Consider the following 19,066-nt stretch of genomic DNA (forward strand, 5'->3'; position numbering starts at 1 on the left):
GCCTAAGGTTGCTTACTAGCACCGACTCAATCTGTTCTTGGCAGGCTTTAAGGCAATCCTAGAGAATAAGAAGCAAAGTGATGTTAGTGAATCTTCTCCTGCTGTGCCAATCACAGTTTCAAGACAAGACAAGGTGTTCAGAGGCTACATGAATGTAAACTATGCAGTCATCTGATAATCTTGCTATGAAGAGAAACAGGCGGCACATCACCAGAAGAAAGCCATGTGTGCAGTTCTTTGGGTGGAGTAAAGCAAATACCACATTTGTTACAATCTTGGCTCCTTAACAATTCCAGCTCTCCTGCAAGAAGGTAGTGCCTTTTACCACTGGAATTCAATGGCATTCATGGGCAAGCTCCTGCACCACAGGTATAAATCTAAAGGCAGCACTACACCTAGCTATGTAGTAGCTCCTACTTTCCCACTGCAGAGCACCCCAGTGCAAGAAGAAACATGCCTTTAATAAAACCAAGTCCCACAGTACTCTACAGCATGCTTCTTAAACTATGTTCTGAGAAACACTGGTGTTCCATGAACAATTCAGAGCTGTGCCATGAGCGTTTGGAAAAACAATTCATAGCTTTACAGTAAATAACTCTTTTACAATGATAACAGTAATGAAAAATACTGAAATATAATTTTATTTCTTCTTCAGAAGCCAAGAAGAAATTTTTTTCTCCTTCCTCCTTGTAACACTTGTTTAGACACTTGTAAATTACTATCATGTCCCCTCTCAGTCTAAACTAAACAAGCCCAGTTCTTTCAGTCTTCCCTCATAGCTCATGCTCTCTACACCTTTAATCATTCTTGTTGCTCTTCTCTGGACCTTCTCCAATTTCTCCACATTTTTCTTGAAATGCAGTGCCCAGGATGGGGCACAATACTCCAACTGAGGCCTAACCAGCACAGAGTAGACAGAATGCCTTCTTTATTTAATGGGAAGAAGGATTCTTTTGAAGATGGGGGTTTACTTTTGAAAGAGCAGTGCCTACGCTGGTATTCTTCTTTCGAAAGAAGCTCTTTCAAAATAAGAATATTCAAATGAGGGGCCAAATATGCACCTCATTTGCATTTTCGATTCCCCCTCATTTGCATACCTCTTTTGAAAGAGGAATGCAAGTGTAGACACAACCTATGTGTGAAGTTGATTATTCTTTCCTAAGTGGAGTACTTCGCATTTGTCCTTATATTAAACGTCATGTTGTTTACCTCAGACCATTTCTCCAGTTTGTCCAGATCATTTTGAATTATGACCCTATCCTCCAAAGCAGTTGCAACCCCTCCCAGCTTGGTATCATCTGCAAGCTTACTATGCATACTCTATGCCAATCATCTAAAGATATTGAACAAAACCAGTCCCAAAACAGACCCATGCAGAACCCTACTTGTTAGGCCCTTCGAGCATGATTGTGAACCATTAAAAACTACCTGCTGAGAACAGTTATCCTGTCAGTTATTCAGTCCCCTTATACTAGCCCCATCTAAGTTGTATTTGCCCAATTGACTGATGAGAAGATAATGTGAAACCATATCAAGTGCCTTACTAAAGCCTTATGCTGGCTGTAACCTATCACCTGATTTTCTTCCAGATGTTTGCAGATGAATTCCTTAATTACTTGCTCCATTATCATTCCCAGCACAGATGTTAAACTGACTGGTCTGTAGTTTTCCTGGGTTGTTCTTATTTCCGTATTTATAGATAGGCACTGTATCTGACATTTTCCAGTCTTCTGGAATCTCTCCTGACTTCCGTAACTTTTAAAAGATGATAGCTAAAGGCTCAGATACCACCTCTATCAGATTCTTGAATACTCTAGGATGCCTTTAATCAGGCCCTGGTGACTTGCAGACATCTAACTTTTCTAAGTAATTTTTAAATTGTTCTTTTTTCTTATTTCATCTTCTAAACCTACGCACATCTGCTATTTCCAAGTTTTCAGATATTGTTTCTCCCTCCTCACTGAGCATATTGAAATATTTTTCTTTAAAAAGGTCAGAAATGAAGAGATGAAAAGGAGATGTCCCAAGGCTCAGAGAATCTGTACCCAGGCTACCAAAAATGGAATCCAGCCTTCAAACATACTGCTCAATAGAAGGGCCCAATGAAAGACAACCCTGTTACAAATGGGACAAATGCAGTTAGGAAGCAACCTGCCAGCCAGTCCAAGAGAGAGCACAAGACCAATGCCAGCAGTATGCACAGACCATATGCTACTCCCAGAGCAAATTTAAATTCAAACAGCCCAAATGATTCCAACAACAGGGGAAAGAGCAGGCAAGGCTAGGACACCTGTCTTCCTGAAAATGGCACACTTATTCAAGGTGCAGGCAAAATTAAAATAGTAGTAATAGCAATACAGTAAGTCTTCAGCATCAGAGACAGTTACAAACTGACTGTTCGACCACACACCTCTTTTGGAAGTGAAAGTGTACCGTCAGGCAGCAGTAGAGAAAATAAAATACAAAACAACAAAATACCACCAACAAAAAACCACCCTCATATAGTACAGTACTGTGCTAACCGAACACTGCTAAAAATAAATGGAGAGGTTAAAAAAAAAGATCTGAAAAGGTAAGGAAACTGTTTCTGTACTTGTTTTATTTGAATTATAATGGTTAAAGCAGCATTCTTGTACTGCATAATAAATTTTCAAAGCTATATTAAGACAATATTCATTTGTAGAAGTTTGAAAGAAAAAGCAGAATATTTGTTCAGACTTACAAACATTTCAAATTTATGAACAGCCTCCATCCCCGAGGTGTCTGTAACTGTGAGGTTCTACTGTAGTAATACAGACATACTAAAACCATCAGTAACTATGCTTCTGCCACAGACCTCAAAGCACTTGACACAGGAGATTTCACAGGCTCAGAAACTGAGGTACAAAACTGAAGTGATTTGCACCAGGTTACACATGGGGTCAGCAGCTAAGCTGGAAACAGAACAAAACATTGCAGTACAGTGGGGACCAACTTGGCATGCGCTCATTCTCTCTCACACACAGTGGCTACGTCTACACGTGAAGCCTACATCAAAGTAGCTTATTTCGAGGTAGCGATATCGAAATAGGCTATTTCTATGAATAACGTCTACACGTCCTCCAGGGCTGGCAACATCGACGTTCAACATCGACGTTGCGCAGCACCACATCGAAATAGGCGCTGCGAGGGAACGTCCACACGCCAAAGTAGCACACATCGAAATAAGGGTGCCAGGCACAGCTGCAGACAGGGTCACAGGGCAGACTCAACAGCAAGCCACTCCCTTAAAGGGCCCCTCCCAGACACAGTTGCACTAAACAACACAAGATCCACAGAGCTGACAACTGGTTGCAGACCCTGTGCCTGCAGCATGGATCCCCAGCTGCAGCAGCAGCAGCCAGAAGCCCTGGGCTAAGGGCTGCTGCACACGGTGACCATAGAGCCCCGCAGGGGCTGGAGAGAGAGCGTCTCTCAATCCCTCAGCTGATGGCCACCATGGTGGACCCCGCTATTTCGATGTTGCGGGACGCGGATCGGCTACACGTGCCCTACTTCGATGTTCAACTTCGAAGTAGGGCGCTATTCCCATCCCCTCCTGGGGTTAGCAGCTTCAACGTCTCACCGCCTAACGTCGATGTTAACATTGAAATAGCGCCCAACACGTGTAGCCGTGACGGGCGCTGTCTCGAAGTTAGTGCCGCTACTTCGAAGTAGCGTGCACGTGTAGACACGGCTAGTGGCAAGTTAGCTTTGAAGTCTGTACACAGGTCTGTTTCAACCCAGGCCTGCAATGTGCATCTGTTGTCACAGACTGACTGGAAGGTCATAAGCCATGTGTGGCATGTCTGCTCCACTGGTGACATTTATATGCTTGATACAATTTTTGCTGGTGTGATTATTCCAGGTGATCAAATTCATCCTGTGCCAGGAATGGAACTACGTGCTGGAGCCTTTAGATTCAATGCTAAGCAGTCAGGTCGTGTCCCTCTGCAAAGTGGGGGACTACCATGCCTATATGGTGGAACGCCATTTACAAACACTATTTGTACGTGTACTTATACTGGCAACAGACTATCAGGGGATAGTTTGTTATGCTGATCAGATACATGTAGGAGTGGACTGGAAGAAACATTGGTTCTATCAAGAACAATAAAGTTACCAAGGATGGGTAGGCCACTAGCCAAGTCCAGCATGTGTCAGCTATGTACAGACCACGACAACACCCTTGGAGCACCAGAGGCAAGATGGTAGTGCATCACTGTTGCATGAGCGCAGGTAGACCAGAAGTATTTTTGTAGGTCCACCACAACTGGAGAAATGTGTTTTGGGGAGTAAGTGCCTTCATATGAGTAACTCCTGCTGGCAACGTTGCTACATGAGTTTGCAATACAGGCTTATGGGCAAGCCTTCTTACTCTGGTTTGGTGCACAACAAGTGGATACGTCTGCACTAGCCAAAAACTTCAAAATGGCCATGCAAATGGCCATTTCAAAGTTTACTAATGAAGAGCTGAAATACATATTCAGCGCTTCATTAGCATGCAGGTAGTTGCGGCACTTCGAAACTGACGCAGCTCGCCGCCACGCAGCTCGTCCAGATGGGGCTCCTTTTTGAAAGGACCCCGGCTACTTCGAAGTCCCCTTATTCCTATGAACAGATATGAATAAGGGGACTTCAAAGTAGCCAGGGTCCTTTCAAAAAGGAGCCACGTCTGGACGAGCCGCGTCAATTTCGAAGTGCTGCGGCCACCCGCATGCTAATGAGGCGCTGAATATGTATTTCAGCACTTCATTAGTAAACTTTGAAATGGCCATTTGCATGGCCATTTCAAAGTTTTTGGCTAGTGTAGACACAGCCAGTATGAAAAATTACCTGTTGCTGGAGTGAGGTTTGCATTTTGAAGTACCAATCTCCGTGCTTTTCAATCCATTTCTCTACATAACTTCCAGGATTTTGCATATAAGGTAAATCCTGAAAATCTGCATACAGTTAAGTCAGTTTCAGACCATCCTTACAATATTATACATCATTTAACAGTAATCATTAACAGCAGTGACAAGTAATGATCCATTTAACTTGCATAAAGCCCTAAAGTGACACCTTCGAAGGCTGTGAGGCTCCTCACCACACCCTTCCCTTACTGTAGGAAGTTTTATCTGTTCTTGAGGTGAAACCACCAGCCTCTGGTAGAACAAGTACTGCCTTCCAGGCCTACATAGGCCTTCCCCTCTCTCTATACAGGTTAGCAAAATGCACGCATTCACCCTAAATCTTCTAAGCATTCCTTGTAGTGTCCAGCCTCTTACCCACTGAGCTCAGTTAGAATTACCAGGCTCACTGTTCCCAAAGGAGTAGTACACAACAGCTTTCTAGCTACGTCTTAAACACAGCTCTGCTGAAAGCACAGCTTTTAGATGTACTTAGAGTGAAAACAAACATAAAATTTATCATCAAAGAACAGGGATTCAAGTGATAGCAAGAAAGAATACCAGTTACATAGAAAACAAAACTGCAACATGCTTCCTAAAAACTAAACTTAACTAACAAAGAAAGTGGAACCCCTGGCCAACAGCAGGGCCAAGGTCCAAGTCCCTTTGCGTGGGACCATTCTCCTGCGTGAAAATACCCAAGTTCTTTCTCCAGTGTTTCAACCAGTTTGGCAGAGACCCCGTCTCATAAAATGAAGACTGCTGATAGCTTGTCCATACAGACTGAGCAAATTTTGAGGGGAGTCATCTGTACCCTGGTACACTTTCAAAAATTCATTGTATTGCCCTTAGACAACTAACTTCTAATGTTAACTTCCTCCCTGAAGATTTGCTGCACCCTACCTCCCCGAGCCATATTCACCAAGGCAGAATCACAAGCAGAAGTGAGAATGTAGCGCTTGTAACTTGGGTGGACCAAGAGGAGTGAATGCACTCACAATTACTACCTCTGTCCACTGTTTCTTTAGCAGCTTCAAATGTGGCCTTCAGAGTCCCTCCGACCACACTGGCAGATGAGGAGGAGAAAGAAGAGGACAAGGGAAGACGTTTCAAGAGATCCTGCAAGCCCTGGGTGCTTCAGATACCGAGCAGAGGGCCTGGAGGATGATGCTAGAGGACAGAATGGATAGACGTAATGAAGACTGGAGACATGGGCAGCAAGAGAGGGTAGCACTTCTCAGGGAGCAAACTGACATGCTGCTGCAGTCTCTGACTGACCTTCAGGCTAAACAGATGCATGCTCACATCTGCCACCTCTCAACACTCCCCCAGCCCTAACTACATGGCAGTACCACTGGAATGTCTGCGGAATCCCAGCTGCACACACAGGCTATGTCTACACAGCAAAGTTATTCCAAAATAACAGCCATTATTTTAAAATAACTTTGCAAGCATCAACACTATGCACATGCTATTTCAAAATAAATTCCAAGTAATGGACAAGTTATTTCAAATTTCGTAAACCTCATTGAAGGAGGAATAATGCCTATTTCAAAATAGTGCTGTTAAGACACAGAATAGCGCTATTTCAAATGGCACTCAGTCCAATGGCACTAAAAGTTGTGTCGGGGATTTTTATCTCTAGGACATAATTGCCCCCGTGTGTCAGGGGAAACAAGCCTCTGGCTGAGGTAAAATCTATACAGGGACATGGACAAACTAAAAGCTTATAGGCTGCCATTTTGTGGCCCCACCAACAGCCATTTTGAGGCAGTTAGCTTCCCCAGTAACTTGAATCCATGAAGCTAGGATTCAAACAGAGCCCTCTGATTGGTCAAAAGGAGCGGGCTTCTGCCAACTTCCAGAACCTTTGACCGAGAGAGAGGACCTGATTGAGAACTATAACACAAATCATTAATATGGAAATTACCTTATGAATAATCATGTAAACTCCCTATAAATCCAGGGCTCTCAGCCCATTCCGGGTCATTCTGCCTCGCCTTCCTGGACTGGACACTCGCCCTGAGAAGACTACAGGCAAGACCCCTGCAGCATTGTGACCAGAGCTGCGGGGTAAAATCACTGTGGCAGCAGCCCTCTAGGTGGCTCTGTCAGAGCTGAATCACTGTGGCAACCCTCCCTCTGGGGGGGCTCTGCCTCAGAGCTATAAAATCACTGTGGCAGCCATTCCTCTGGGTGGCTTTGCCAGAGAGCTGTGACATCACTGGAGCAGCCATCTTCTGGGTACCCTTGCCTAAGAACTGTACAATCACTGTGGCCTCAGGGCTGAGGCGTTGCTGCTATGCTCACCCTCCAGAAGGGGTGTTGTTTTGAGCTGCTTAAATTACTGAGCTATCTACTGCTAATCAGCACAGCTAAAAGAGCTTATCACTGCTGCTTCAGCTCCCTATAAGGGGAAGCAAGGAGCAGCGAAGCGGCGCCGCCAAACAAGTGCCTCTATGCACCCCAGCACTGCGCTTGCGTCTAGGAGCGGCAAGTGGGTCCTCAGGCGTACCCACTGGGTGGCGAACTGGCCTGTGGCTCCGGCCACGGGTACTGCGTGCCCGGTGAGGGAAACCTAGGACCCACCAACATCATCACCGCTCCACCTGCCATGCCAACGCACGCAAGCAGCGCCGGTGCTGGGGTACTTCCTGACTACACCGGATTGGACAATTCATCGGACTCGACCAAACACCGGATTGGACGCCATCTCACAGGGCACATAATTTGATTGGGCCTATGGTATAGCCAGGCCATAAACACCATATTAGGACTTACACATATTCAAGGCACTTGGTGGGCACCAGAGCCCCTCAGCGGGGAGTAGGAGATATGCGGCTCCTACTGTACCGTCTCTCGAGGGGGGGAAGGTAACACCTGGGGGTCTGACCCCTCAAGGCCAGACCTGCTAAGCCCACCACACTTAATTAAGAGTACTTGGTTAAGATCTGTTATAGCTATATGTTATTGTAGTTAAACATCGTTTATGGTTTTATATATATATATATATATATATATATATATATATATATATATATATATATAAATTTATAGTATTAATAACTTGGATGTTAAGCAAAGAGAAGTTCTAACAAACCTATAAAAGATTCCATGAGAAGATACCCATAACCTCTCTCCTGTTCCTTTCCCCGTCCATGTTTTATTCATCCCGAGTGGGCTAAAGGTCCCGAGAAAAAGGGTGGGGTTTGGGGGTTATCTAAGGGCAAAAGGACCCGGTAGCCTCCGCCACTACCCATTTGGGCTGGGAGTAGCACCCCGACCCAGGTCTCCCTTCCCTCCTTCCATTTCTCCCCTTTTAACGAATCCGTTTTCTTTTGTGGAGAAATAAATATACTATCACAGGTTCCCAGGATGGATCGCACATCCATTGCTGTAAGTTAGAGTATAGTCAAAAATAGAGTTGTTGAACTGGTTTATGTGTTTGTGTTGCTGTTGTGTTTTGCTTGTAAATAAACTTGTTATTAGTCCCCTTTATACCTGTGTTGGTTCCCTCTCTCACTGACTGCGTGCCTGCCTGCTAGGGGGTGGGCGGACCTTAGGTGGAGTTCCATTGCCCTTTAGTGACTGCGTTACTCCTCCTGCTGGTGGGTGGTGGGATTCCCCTTTCCTCGAGCACCCTGGGTTTTGGCCCCGGCTCGCCCGCACGTCAGTTGGCTACCATGTTGCGGGGGAAAACCACCGGGCGCTGTCAAATTGAACCTTTCTAATCCAGAACTCTGTTAATAGATGGAAAACTCTGTAATCTGGCATCATTTATCAGGGGTGTGGCCAAGTTTCCTGTGGCCTCATAAAGTTTGTTTACAGCCACCAGACCTGGCTCTCAGTGTTCTGTGCTGTTATTTATCTGTAATTTATCTCTAAATGTCTTCTAAGAGCCCACTAAAAGCAGTAGCAGTGTTGGTAATGCTGCTAGAAAATGTGACCACCTGTCATCCGGCAAATTCTCTTGTCCGCACCAGTCAGACCAGAGGGTGCTGGATTACAGAGGTTCAACCTGTATTTCGAAATAGGCACTATGTGTCTGGACATTCTATTTTGAAATTGCTGGGTGCTACTTCTAAATGCATTCTTGTGTGTAGCTGTCTTATTTAGAAATAAGTTATTTTGGAATAGCTATTCTTGAATGGATTATTTCAAAATAACACTGCTGTATAGACGCAGCCACACTGATCTATGAGATACACTGCCGTGATATATATTTGTGAAATGAAAATTACTGTTTTTTGCACTTCAGACATTCTTTCCCATGTATTTATAAAGTTTCATTTGGCTTTAAATATGTTTGTCTCACAAAACTGGGTGACTGGGTAAGAAACTGGTGGATAAAATTCAGTGTTGATAAGGGCAAAGTAATGCACACTGGAAAATATAGTCCCAACTAGCCACATAAAATGATGGGTTCTAAATTAGCTGTTACCACTCCAGAAAGAGATCTTGGAGTCATTGTGGACAGTTCTTTGAAAACATCTTCTCAGTGTTCAGCAGCAGTTAAAAAAGTTAAAAGAATATTGAGAATCGTAAAGAAAGAGATAAGAAGACAGAAAATACCATATTGCCTCTTTGTTAACCCATAGTATCCCCATATCTTGAAACAACCTGTAGATCTGGTCACCTCAGCTTAAAACGATACACAAGAATTGGAAATGATATAGTATACAACAATAAAAAATATTAGGAATATGGTATGAGGAGAGATTAATAAGATTGTGAGTTTTCAAACTTCAAAAGAGATGATCAAGGAGCAAAATTCCCTCCAATGTTTTCCATTCATGGATAGAATAAATGTTAATATGTGCACCAAGGCACGTGTGAATGCGCATCACCAGTTGCAACACCTCCTGTCCACTGTAGGTGGTAGGGGGTGCTCTGTTAATCAGCTGGGTAGTACCTGAATCTCTCCTAGGTGGCTGCCCAAGTGCTCCACCAGGAACACTGTTAAGGAGGGATCTGACAGAGTTTTACAAAATCATGACTGGTGCAGAGAAGGTAAATAATGCAGCATTATCTTCTCCTTCTCATAACACAGGGGATTCCCAAACTGAACTAAATTTAAAACAAAAGCAACCAAGTATTTCTCCCAGCAACACTCAGTCAACCTGTGGAACTCCTTGCCAAAGGATGTTGTGAAGTCCAAGACTATCACAGGGTTCAAAAAGACCTAGATAAGTTCATGGAGGATTGGTCCATCAATGGCTATTACCCATAATGGGCAGGGATGTAAAACCACAGTATCCTGTGCCATTATTTATCAGAAGCTGGGAATAGATGACAGGGATGACCACCTCTTCAGCTCATTCCCTCTGGGGTAACAGGTAATGGGCAGTGTTGAAAGACAGGTTCCTGGGCTGGATGGACCACTGGACTGACCCACTATAGTTGTTCTGAAGTTTATATGGGCTTGGAATAAAAGTGTATTTATGGAAACTTAAAATTCATCTTTATTAGTTTACAAAAAAAAAAAAAATAGGGCTACGCACAGCACATTACAGCAACACACACAACACACACTACTGGGTCTCATTGTTAAAATGGTCCTCCAAAGCCTCCCTGAGCATTACAGTCCACCTACTGTCTTCCCCATACTGCTGACCTATTCTTATAGATCTTGTGTGTATGTATATATATAGCTGTTCAAAAGCAGCAGACAGCCATTCAGCCTCTCCCTCTGTGCTTCACAGATACTCTGAAGCGCGCAGCAGGCAGCTATGACCACAGAGATATTTTCTTCACTGAGGTCTAAATCTACTAAATAGTCTGCACCAGCAGCTTTTCAAATGGCCAAATGTAACACCCAATTGTCATTCTGTGCCTGCTGAGCATACGGTTGAAAAACTCCTTGATAGTGCAATGAGGGTAAGTGGAAGGCAGGGTGTATGAAGATTGCTACTGGCACTTCAGCAGTCTCACAGCCAATACCCTGGTTTGGAAAGAAAGTCCCCACTTACAGCTTTCTGTACAGGCCTATGGTATTAAAGATGCCTGTGCCTTACACTTTCCATGGTCAGCTCATGTGGATGTCAGTGAAACAACCCGGTGATCCACGAGTCCTTGCAACATCAAAGAAAAGTGCCACTTTCTTTTGATGTACTCCATAGCAAGATAGTCTGGCATAACAACAGGGACTGCCCTATTGCTGTTAGGGAACTCCATTACTGCAAAACCATCCGCTATTTCCTATCTCTTGCGCTGTCCTTTGACACAGGACACAATTAATGACCTCACACACTTGCTTCACAGCAAACCTCATGGTGGATTTTTCAACTCCAAGCCTGGATGAAGGAGGAGGGTTGGTTAGATGTGTGTCGATGTGCTGACTGTCAAACAACAATACGAATGAAATCTGATGCCGGTACAACTAAATGATAAAAGATGCTGGCTCGGACGTTGCCCGGATAAACAAGGTCCATGATACCAATCGAGCAACTGGGGTTGGATCATTAAGTTGGCTACCAAAAGAAAATTACAGCTGACACATATGGGCTACGTCTACACGTGCATGCTACATCGAAATAGGCTATTTCGATGAACAACGTCTACATGTCCTCCAGGGCTGGCAACGTCGACGTTCAACTTCGACGTTGGGCAGCACCACATCGAAATAGGCGCTGCGAGGGAACGTCTACACACCAAAGTAGCACACATCGAAATAAGGGTGCCAGGAACAGCTGCAGACAGGGTCAAAGGGTGGACTCAACAGCAAGCCGCTCCCTTAAAGGGCCCCTCCCAGACACACTTGCACTAAACAACACAAGATCCACAGAGCTGACAACTGGTTGCAGACCCTGTGCACGTAGCATGGATCCCCAGCTGCAGCAGCAGCAGCCAGAAGCCCTGGGCTAAGGGCTGCTGCCCACAGTGACCATAGAGCCCCGCAGGGGCTGGAGAGAGAGCGTCTCTCAACCCCTCAGCTGATGGCCGCCATGGCGGACCCTGCTATTTCGATGTTGCAGGACGCGGATCGGCTATACGTGCCTTACTTCGACGTTCAACTTCGAAGTAGGGCGCTATTCCCATCCCCTCATGGGGTTAGCGACTTCGACGTCTTGCTGCCTAACGTTGATTTAAACTTCAAAATAGCGCCCAACACGTGTAGCCATGACGGGCGCTATTTCAAAGTTGGCGCCGCTACTTCGAAGTAGCGTGCACGTGTAGACGCGGCCATGCTATCCATTGGAACATGGAACATCCAAACACTGAGGGCAACTGGAAAATTAGAGCTGCTTCGGAAGGAGATGGAGAAATACCGATGCGATATACTTGGACTGGCAGAGATGCGTTGGACAGGATCAGGAGAGATATGCGGTTGTGAAGTCATTTGGTCAGGAAACAAAACAAAGCATGAAGCAGGAGTTGGATTCCTTCTTAGCAAAACAGCTAGAAGAGCATTATTAGGATACAAACTGGTGAATGCAAGAACGATGGTAGCAAGATTCAAAGCAAAACCGTTCAACATCTCAGTCACTCAGGTGTATGCACCCACTTCGGACAGCATGGAGGAAGAGATTGGGCTATTCTATAAAGACTTTACAAAGATGGTGGAGGAGATACCAAGGAAAGATGTGTTCATCATGGGAGGAGATTGGAATGTGAAGGTTGGAACCGATAACAAAGGTTGGGAGAGAGTCATGCGAAGGTTTGGATATGGAGAAAGAAACAAACGAGGTGAGAAACTACTAGAGTTTGCTACAGAGCATGAAACGGTGATGTGCAACACGAGATTCCAACAAAAGGACTGTAGGAAGTGGATGTGGCGATCAAATGACGGGAAGTCCAAGAACATGATAGATATGATTTTGATAAGAAAAAGATGGATAACATCAGTACAGCAGTGCTGAGCTTTCCAAGGAGCGGATATAGACTCAGACCACAGTCTAGTGATCACAAACATCAAGATAAAACTCAAAAGAAAATGTAAGACACGTTTTAAGAAAAAATATGTGGCAAGGCTATGTGAGGAAGGAACAGGGAACACATACATAGCAGCGCTCCTAGAGAAGATTAAGAATATCGCCACAGAGAAAGACCTAGATAAGAGAGTTGCAGGGATAGCCATCGCTACAGAAGAGGCAATTGAGCAGACTGTTCCAGAAGCAGAAATGATCAATAAAAAGCAAATTACCCAGGAGACACTGAAGCTGGTTCAAGAGAAGAGAGCGCTGAAGATCCAAAGAGATGCCTCTGAGATGGCAGAACAGCAATATAGGGTGAAATGCAATGAGGTAAGGAAAGCAGCCAGAAAGTATAAGGAGAAATGGTTAGAGGAGCAATGTGGAGATATGGAGAGGTATTATGGCAAATGTAAAACCAGGGAGGTGTATAAGACAATTAGGAATATTAATAGGAAATGGCAACCGAAGCAGATGGCGATCAAAGATGAAAACAAGGAAGTGCTCATGAAAAGGGAAAAGATTGTGCAGCGATGGACAAGATATTGCACGGATCTATACAGCACACAGTTAGACCCAAATGTCTCAGAAAGACTGACTGAAGAACTGAAAGAGATATCTCTACCAAGCATCCAGAGCGAGACCGATACTTTGAAGGAGGAAATATAAAATTAAGTGAAACAACTAAAGAACAACAAGAGCCCTGGAAATGATAAGATCACGGGAGAGATGATCAAATATGGTGGAGAAAGCATGATTCAGGAAATACACCAACTATGTAATATAGCACGGAAAGAAGGGAAGGCACCTAAGGAATGGACACGATCTGTGCTAGTGTCAATACCCAAGAAAGGAAGTACACTGGAGTGCAAGAACTACAGAACAACTGCCCTAATGAGTCATCTAGACCAGGTGTTGATGGTGATACTGACTGAGAGACTAAGATCGCAGATAGAAGAATATCTAGCAGATGAGCAAGCAGGGTTGAGAAAAGATAGAAGTACCAGACAGCAGATACTGGCATTAAGACTGACAGCGCAAAAAGCTCGACGAAAGAACAAGAACGTATATGCTTGCTTCATCGATTCATTTGACAGTATAGATCAGAAAGTGACTTGGGCGGTGTCAGAGTCACACGGAGTGTATAGCTGACTGATACGGTGGTTGAAGGATATCAATGACAATGCAGAGGCTGTGGTGAGAACACGGGGGGAGTTGGGAAGTTGGTTTAAAACAAATAGAGGTACGAAACAAGGAGATCCAATATCACCAAGTATCTTCATCGCACATCTGAAGAAAGCGATGGACAAGATCAAGGAAGAGATAGAAGGGGTATCCATGCATGGGAAAAGGATTAACAACTTAAGGTTCGCGGATGATATAGTTATTGAGGAAGAAGAGAAGTCAGCGAAAACGCTGCAGGTGTTAAATGAAGAAGGGAAGCGGTATGGACTGATTATGAACATCGATAAAACAAAAACAATGTTATTTGGAGATAAGGAAATAGGAAGGAAGATTAGTGTCAATGGTATTGAATTATAAAATGTAGAGAAGTTCACATATCTGGGGAGCAACATAATGTATGACCTAGACTGTAAGAAAGAAATAGTGACAAGAATAGCGAAAGCAAGAGCAAGTTTGAAGGCGGTGGACAAGATCTGGAAAAGCAAAGCAATTAGCTTAAGAATGAAGCTGAGTGTCCTGAAAATGTGTGTATTCAGCAGCATGTTGTATATGTGAGACATGGGTGATAATGAAAGATTCCAATGGAAGAATATTGGCATTCAAAAGGAGTTGTTACAGAAAGATTCTGAGAACAGGATGGGTGCAAGTAGGTCACCAATGAGGAACTACATAGAAAGATACAGCTGAAAGAGAACCGGCTGCAGAAGGTTATAAAACGTAAGCTACAACTATTTGGGCATATCTGCAGTATGAATGATAAATGAAAAGTCAAGATCCTGGTATTTGGCATAATGGACGGTTTGAATAGGAGAGGCAGACCCCACAGACGCTTGGTAGATGATGTAGTAGATTGGTGTGGAGCTAGTCTACAGAAACTAAGCCACTCTGCACTGGACAGGGAATGATGGAAGGAAATAGTGAGAGAGGCATCAGACACCAATGGGCGCTGAGCCCACGGTTATTCATGATGAAGTTGATTTCAGATTGATCAATAGCAACCTGGCACTGAAAACTTCCACATAGTGATCACAAGTCAATTCTCCACAATGAGGGCAGCTCTCATTTTGGTGTCGCAGTCCTGGAGGACAGTTCCAGGAATGTGGCCTTAGGCATCTGAACGCTCTGCAGACACTGCATAAAGATGCAATCCCACCAGTCAGGGCTTGAGCCTCGGGCCCAGAAATGGCAATCCACTGTGTGCAGCTGTTCTGTGAGTGCCACCTTGAACCATTTCTTTTCATGAAGCAGGGCCAGGCAGCCTGCAAGGAGTCATCATACTCCATCTCATGGCTCTGGAAATACTTCAGGATCAGCCACGTTGTGGTTGTAAGGCTTGTCACAATACTGAAGAGCAGAGCAGCGTAGGATCCATAATTCTTGTAGAGATACATGGGTTGGCAGAGCTTTTTAAAAGAAATGCTGATGGAATGACACCATGGAAAAAACTGCCCAGTCACTTGTGCACCACTCATTTGCCCCCCGATGCACTGCTAACCCTTCCCAAAACACACTGCACTACATTGTGGCGAGTTGCACAGTGGAACTGCTACTCCATGTGCACTGCTCTCTGCAAGAGCTATCAGTGAGGACATGTACCACTGACACAAAGGCTACGTCTACCCCAGAGAATTTTGCAGACAAAACTGGGATTTTGTAGACAAAACTCATGGAGCCTCTATATAGAAAATGCATTCTGTTGACAGAAACTGTCGACAAAAAAGCCATGTAGATGCTCGGGAGGGCACTTTTGGTGATAAAGAGGATCAAAAGATCAATCTGCTTTTATGCATAGACAAAATCTGTTGACAGAAGTTTTGTTGGAACATCTCTCCTGACTAACTTCTGTAGACTGATGCTTCTAATGTAGACATAGCCACAGAGTGTAGCACTGACATGCAAAATCAACATAATTACTGGGGTGGCTGTGTCTCAACTTAATTTCGTTGTGTGTGGATGACCTGAGAATCTCAAAGCACTTAATACAGGACCTCTGTCCTCGTTTTGTAGATGAAACCAGATGCAGAAAAAGTACCCAGAAAGTGACTTGAGCAAAACTGCAGTTGCTTGGTGGGGAGAAGGGAGCATACATAAGTAAAAGTCACCGGTGTCCCTCTGGAAAACTACTTGAGTAAAAGCAAACACATTGACACGTCACATCTTTACTGTACTTGAATATCCAGAAGTGAAAGCAGCTGCACTTTTACTCAAATAACTTTCTCGGGTGCTTTTTCCACCTCTAGCTGAAACCTACAATATACTTCAGGTTGGAATCTGGACTGCAGCATGTGAGCGTGGCTCTTTATACTATACAGGGGCCCACAATAAGGTGGATGTTTGTGTTGCTGGATATGGGGTGTGGACAGAAGATTGGTTTAACCACAATAATTCATCAATGAAATCCGTAAGACAAGGCCTATAGAATGATACAACTTCAGTATAATTGACTAATCAAAATAGTAATTTTTATGTATTCATATCTATAAAGAACACAGCCAGAGCTGAACCTGGCCACCTGGTGGCAATTTGCAAGGCTGGGACTTCATTTTGGAGGCTGTCATTCTGTATTGCAGAAACAAAGTGTTTACTTAAAAAAAAAAAAGCGGAGGGGGGGAGGGCAGATTCACCACTGGAATCCAGCTGCTTAACACTACAAACTCAGTTGAAGTATACCACTGAAACTCATTCTAAATCACTGGCACTTATGGGTGAGAAGACATATTCAAGTTCACAGACTGAAACCTTATGGCTAAAAGGACTGTCTGCCTGATTGTGCAGAGCCTGAAATAACAGCCCTGAGAAGTGTGAATTGCTACTGTTCATGTCCATGGGATATTAACTACTAAGAGAGAAAAAAAAGAATGAACATACTACAAAAATCTGCAACAATCTACTGATGCATCTCATTTTGGTGTATCAAAGGAGTGGGCTTGGTTTGTGGGTGAAACTGCTGCTTCTTTCACCCTTTCATTTGGACTCTGCTCCTATCCAAAGTTACTACTTACAGAATTAAAAACACAGCAGGTCAGTAACCAGGTTTCCAATGATGCACAATGTATTTTGCAAAGTTTGGTGTTCCTTTGCTATGTTTATATGTAATTTACTTCTAGATTTTTTTTAACTGTTGCACTTTTACTACTTACAGCACCCAGCAGAACAGAGTGCTGCTCTACAAATTAAAAGGAAATAAAAATATAAGGTGAGAGATTTCCTTTAAAAACAACACTATATTATACTACAGTAATGGTCCAGTTCAGTGTAATAATTCCTTTGTAAGATTTAGTGACTGTGACCATTAGGGACAAATATTCTGTGGTTTGTTTTGGTTGTTTTTTTAGAAGAGTTGTTAAGTCATGTGTCACATGGATCAAACTTCCTCATTTTTCTCTCTGGTCTAGTAGTTTAAACTATTAAAATAGTTGAGGTACTTTCCATTCCCCAGTTTTATAGTCATTATAGCATGTGCTGAAGAAAAGAGCACTTAACTTTTTGTGTGAAACTTTATAGTCCTTGGGCAGTTAATTCCAGATAAACTGTTGTGCTTCGCAGAAAGTAATATTTGAAAAGCGATCAAAAGTCACAGGGATAAAACAAACAGCAGGAGAAATACATTGTAGCATGTTGAGATTTGAGTTATTCAACATAAAAAAAGACAGTTACCTGTTCTGTAACTGGTGTTCTTTCAGATGTGTTGTTCATGTCCATTCAAAGTTGGGTGTGCGCTGGTGCAGGCCCAATCGCCAGAAGCTTTTTGCCCTAGCCAGTAGCCATAGGGTTGGTGCAGTGCCCCCTGGATTGGCGCCGATATGGCGACCAATATATGCACCATCCACACACACATACCCCCATTCCCCCACCTCAGTTCCTTCTTGCCAGCTACTGCGACAGTGGGGAAGGCAGGAGGGTTTTGGAATCAACATGAGCAACATATCTTGAAAAACACCAGTTACAGAACAGGTAACTATCTTTTCTTCTTCGAGTGATTGCTCATGTGCATTCCAAGCAGGGTGAATACAAGCCAATGCCGAGGAGGTGGGGTCGGAGCCCCGAACGGAATGCAGGACAGCCTTGCCCACCGCAGTGTCTTCCCGTGAGTGCTATGTCAAAGCGCAATGTGCCGTAAACATATGAACCGAGGACCAGGTGGCCACCCTACAGATGTCCTGGATAGGCACCTGCACCGAATATGCCACAGACGATGCCTGCGCTCTTGTGGAGTGTGCCCTAACCGGAGGGGGAGGAAACCCCATGAGCTTGTAATACTCCTTGACGCACATCCCTATCCAGGAGGAAATCTGCTGGGAGGAGACCGGAAGGCCCTTCATCCTATCAGCAACTGCCCCAAAGAGTTGCTGTGTTCTTCTAAAGGGCCTGGGCCTAGCCGTATAGAAGGCCAGCGCCCTTCTAATGTCCAAGGTATGTAACCATTGGTCCCACGGGGATGCATGGCTCTGAGGTAAAATACCAGCAGGGAAATGTCTTGGTTAACATGAAACACAGAGACCACCTTGGGTAAAAACACAGGATGAGGTCTCAGCCTAACCTTATCCTTGTGAAACACCGTGTACAAGGGATCCACTAAAAGTGCCCTCAACTCAGATACCCTCCTGGCTGAGGCGACTGCCACCAAAAATGCTGTTTCGTAAGTCACAAACAGTAGGGATCAGGTTGCCAAGGGTTCAAAGGGCCCCCATAAGCTTGCCTAACACCAAACTGAGATCCCACGGGGGCAGTGGTGCCCAAACCTGGGGCTTGATTTTTTCTAAACCTTTCAGAAACCTTTTGACCACGGGTTCTGAAAACACAGATGTTCCATGACCCAGGTGAAAGGCTGAGACAGCAGCTAAGTGCACCCTAACCAAGGAGAGGGACAAGCCCTCCTGTACCAGACCCCATAGGTAATCTAAGATAATGGGATGGGGGCTTGTGAGGGAAATAGCCCTCTGTGAGACACCCACACCAAAAACCTTTTCCACTTAGCCCAGGAAGTCACCCTTGTGGAGGGTTTTCCACAATTTAACAATACTTCCATTATGGGATCCGAACAGGCCAGGTCCTGGTCCC

General features: G+C 44.3%; 1 protein-coding gene across 2 annotated transcripts in view; it reads right to left on the minus strand.

Annotated features, from left to right (window-relative positions):
- Positions 1-19,066, minus strand: part of CCND2 (cyclin D2) — a 60,216-nt gene that overhangs the window by 4,688 nt on the left and 36,462 nt on the right. For both annotated transcript variants that reach the window (XM_075003006.1, XM_075002999.1), the window contains exon 6: positions 1-58. This exon is cut by the window's left edge and continues 77 nt beyond it. In XM_075003006.1, coding sequence (XP_074859107.1) covers positions 1-58 — 58 coding nt within the window. The remainder of the gene's footprint in view (positions 59-19,066) is intronic.

Source organism: Carettochelys insculpta, chromosome 1 (assembly GCF_033958435.1).
Source record: "Carettochelys insculpta isolate YL-2023 chromosome 1, ASM3395843v1, whole genome shotgun sequence".
Lineage (NCBI taxonomy): Eukaryota > Metazoa > Chordata > Testudines > Carettochelyidae > Carettochelys > Carettochelys insculpta.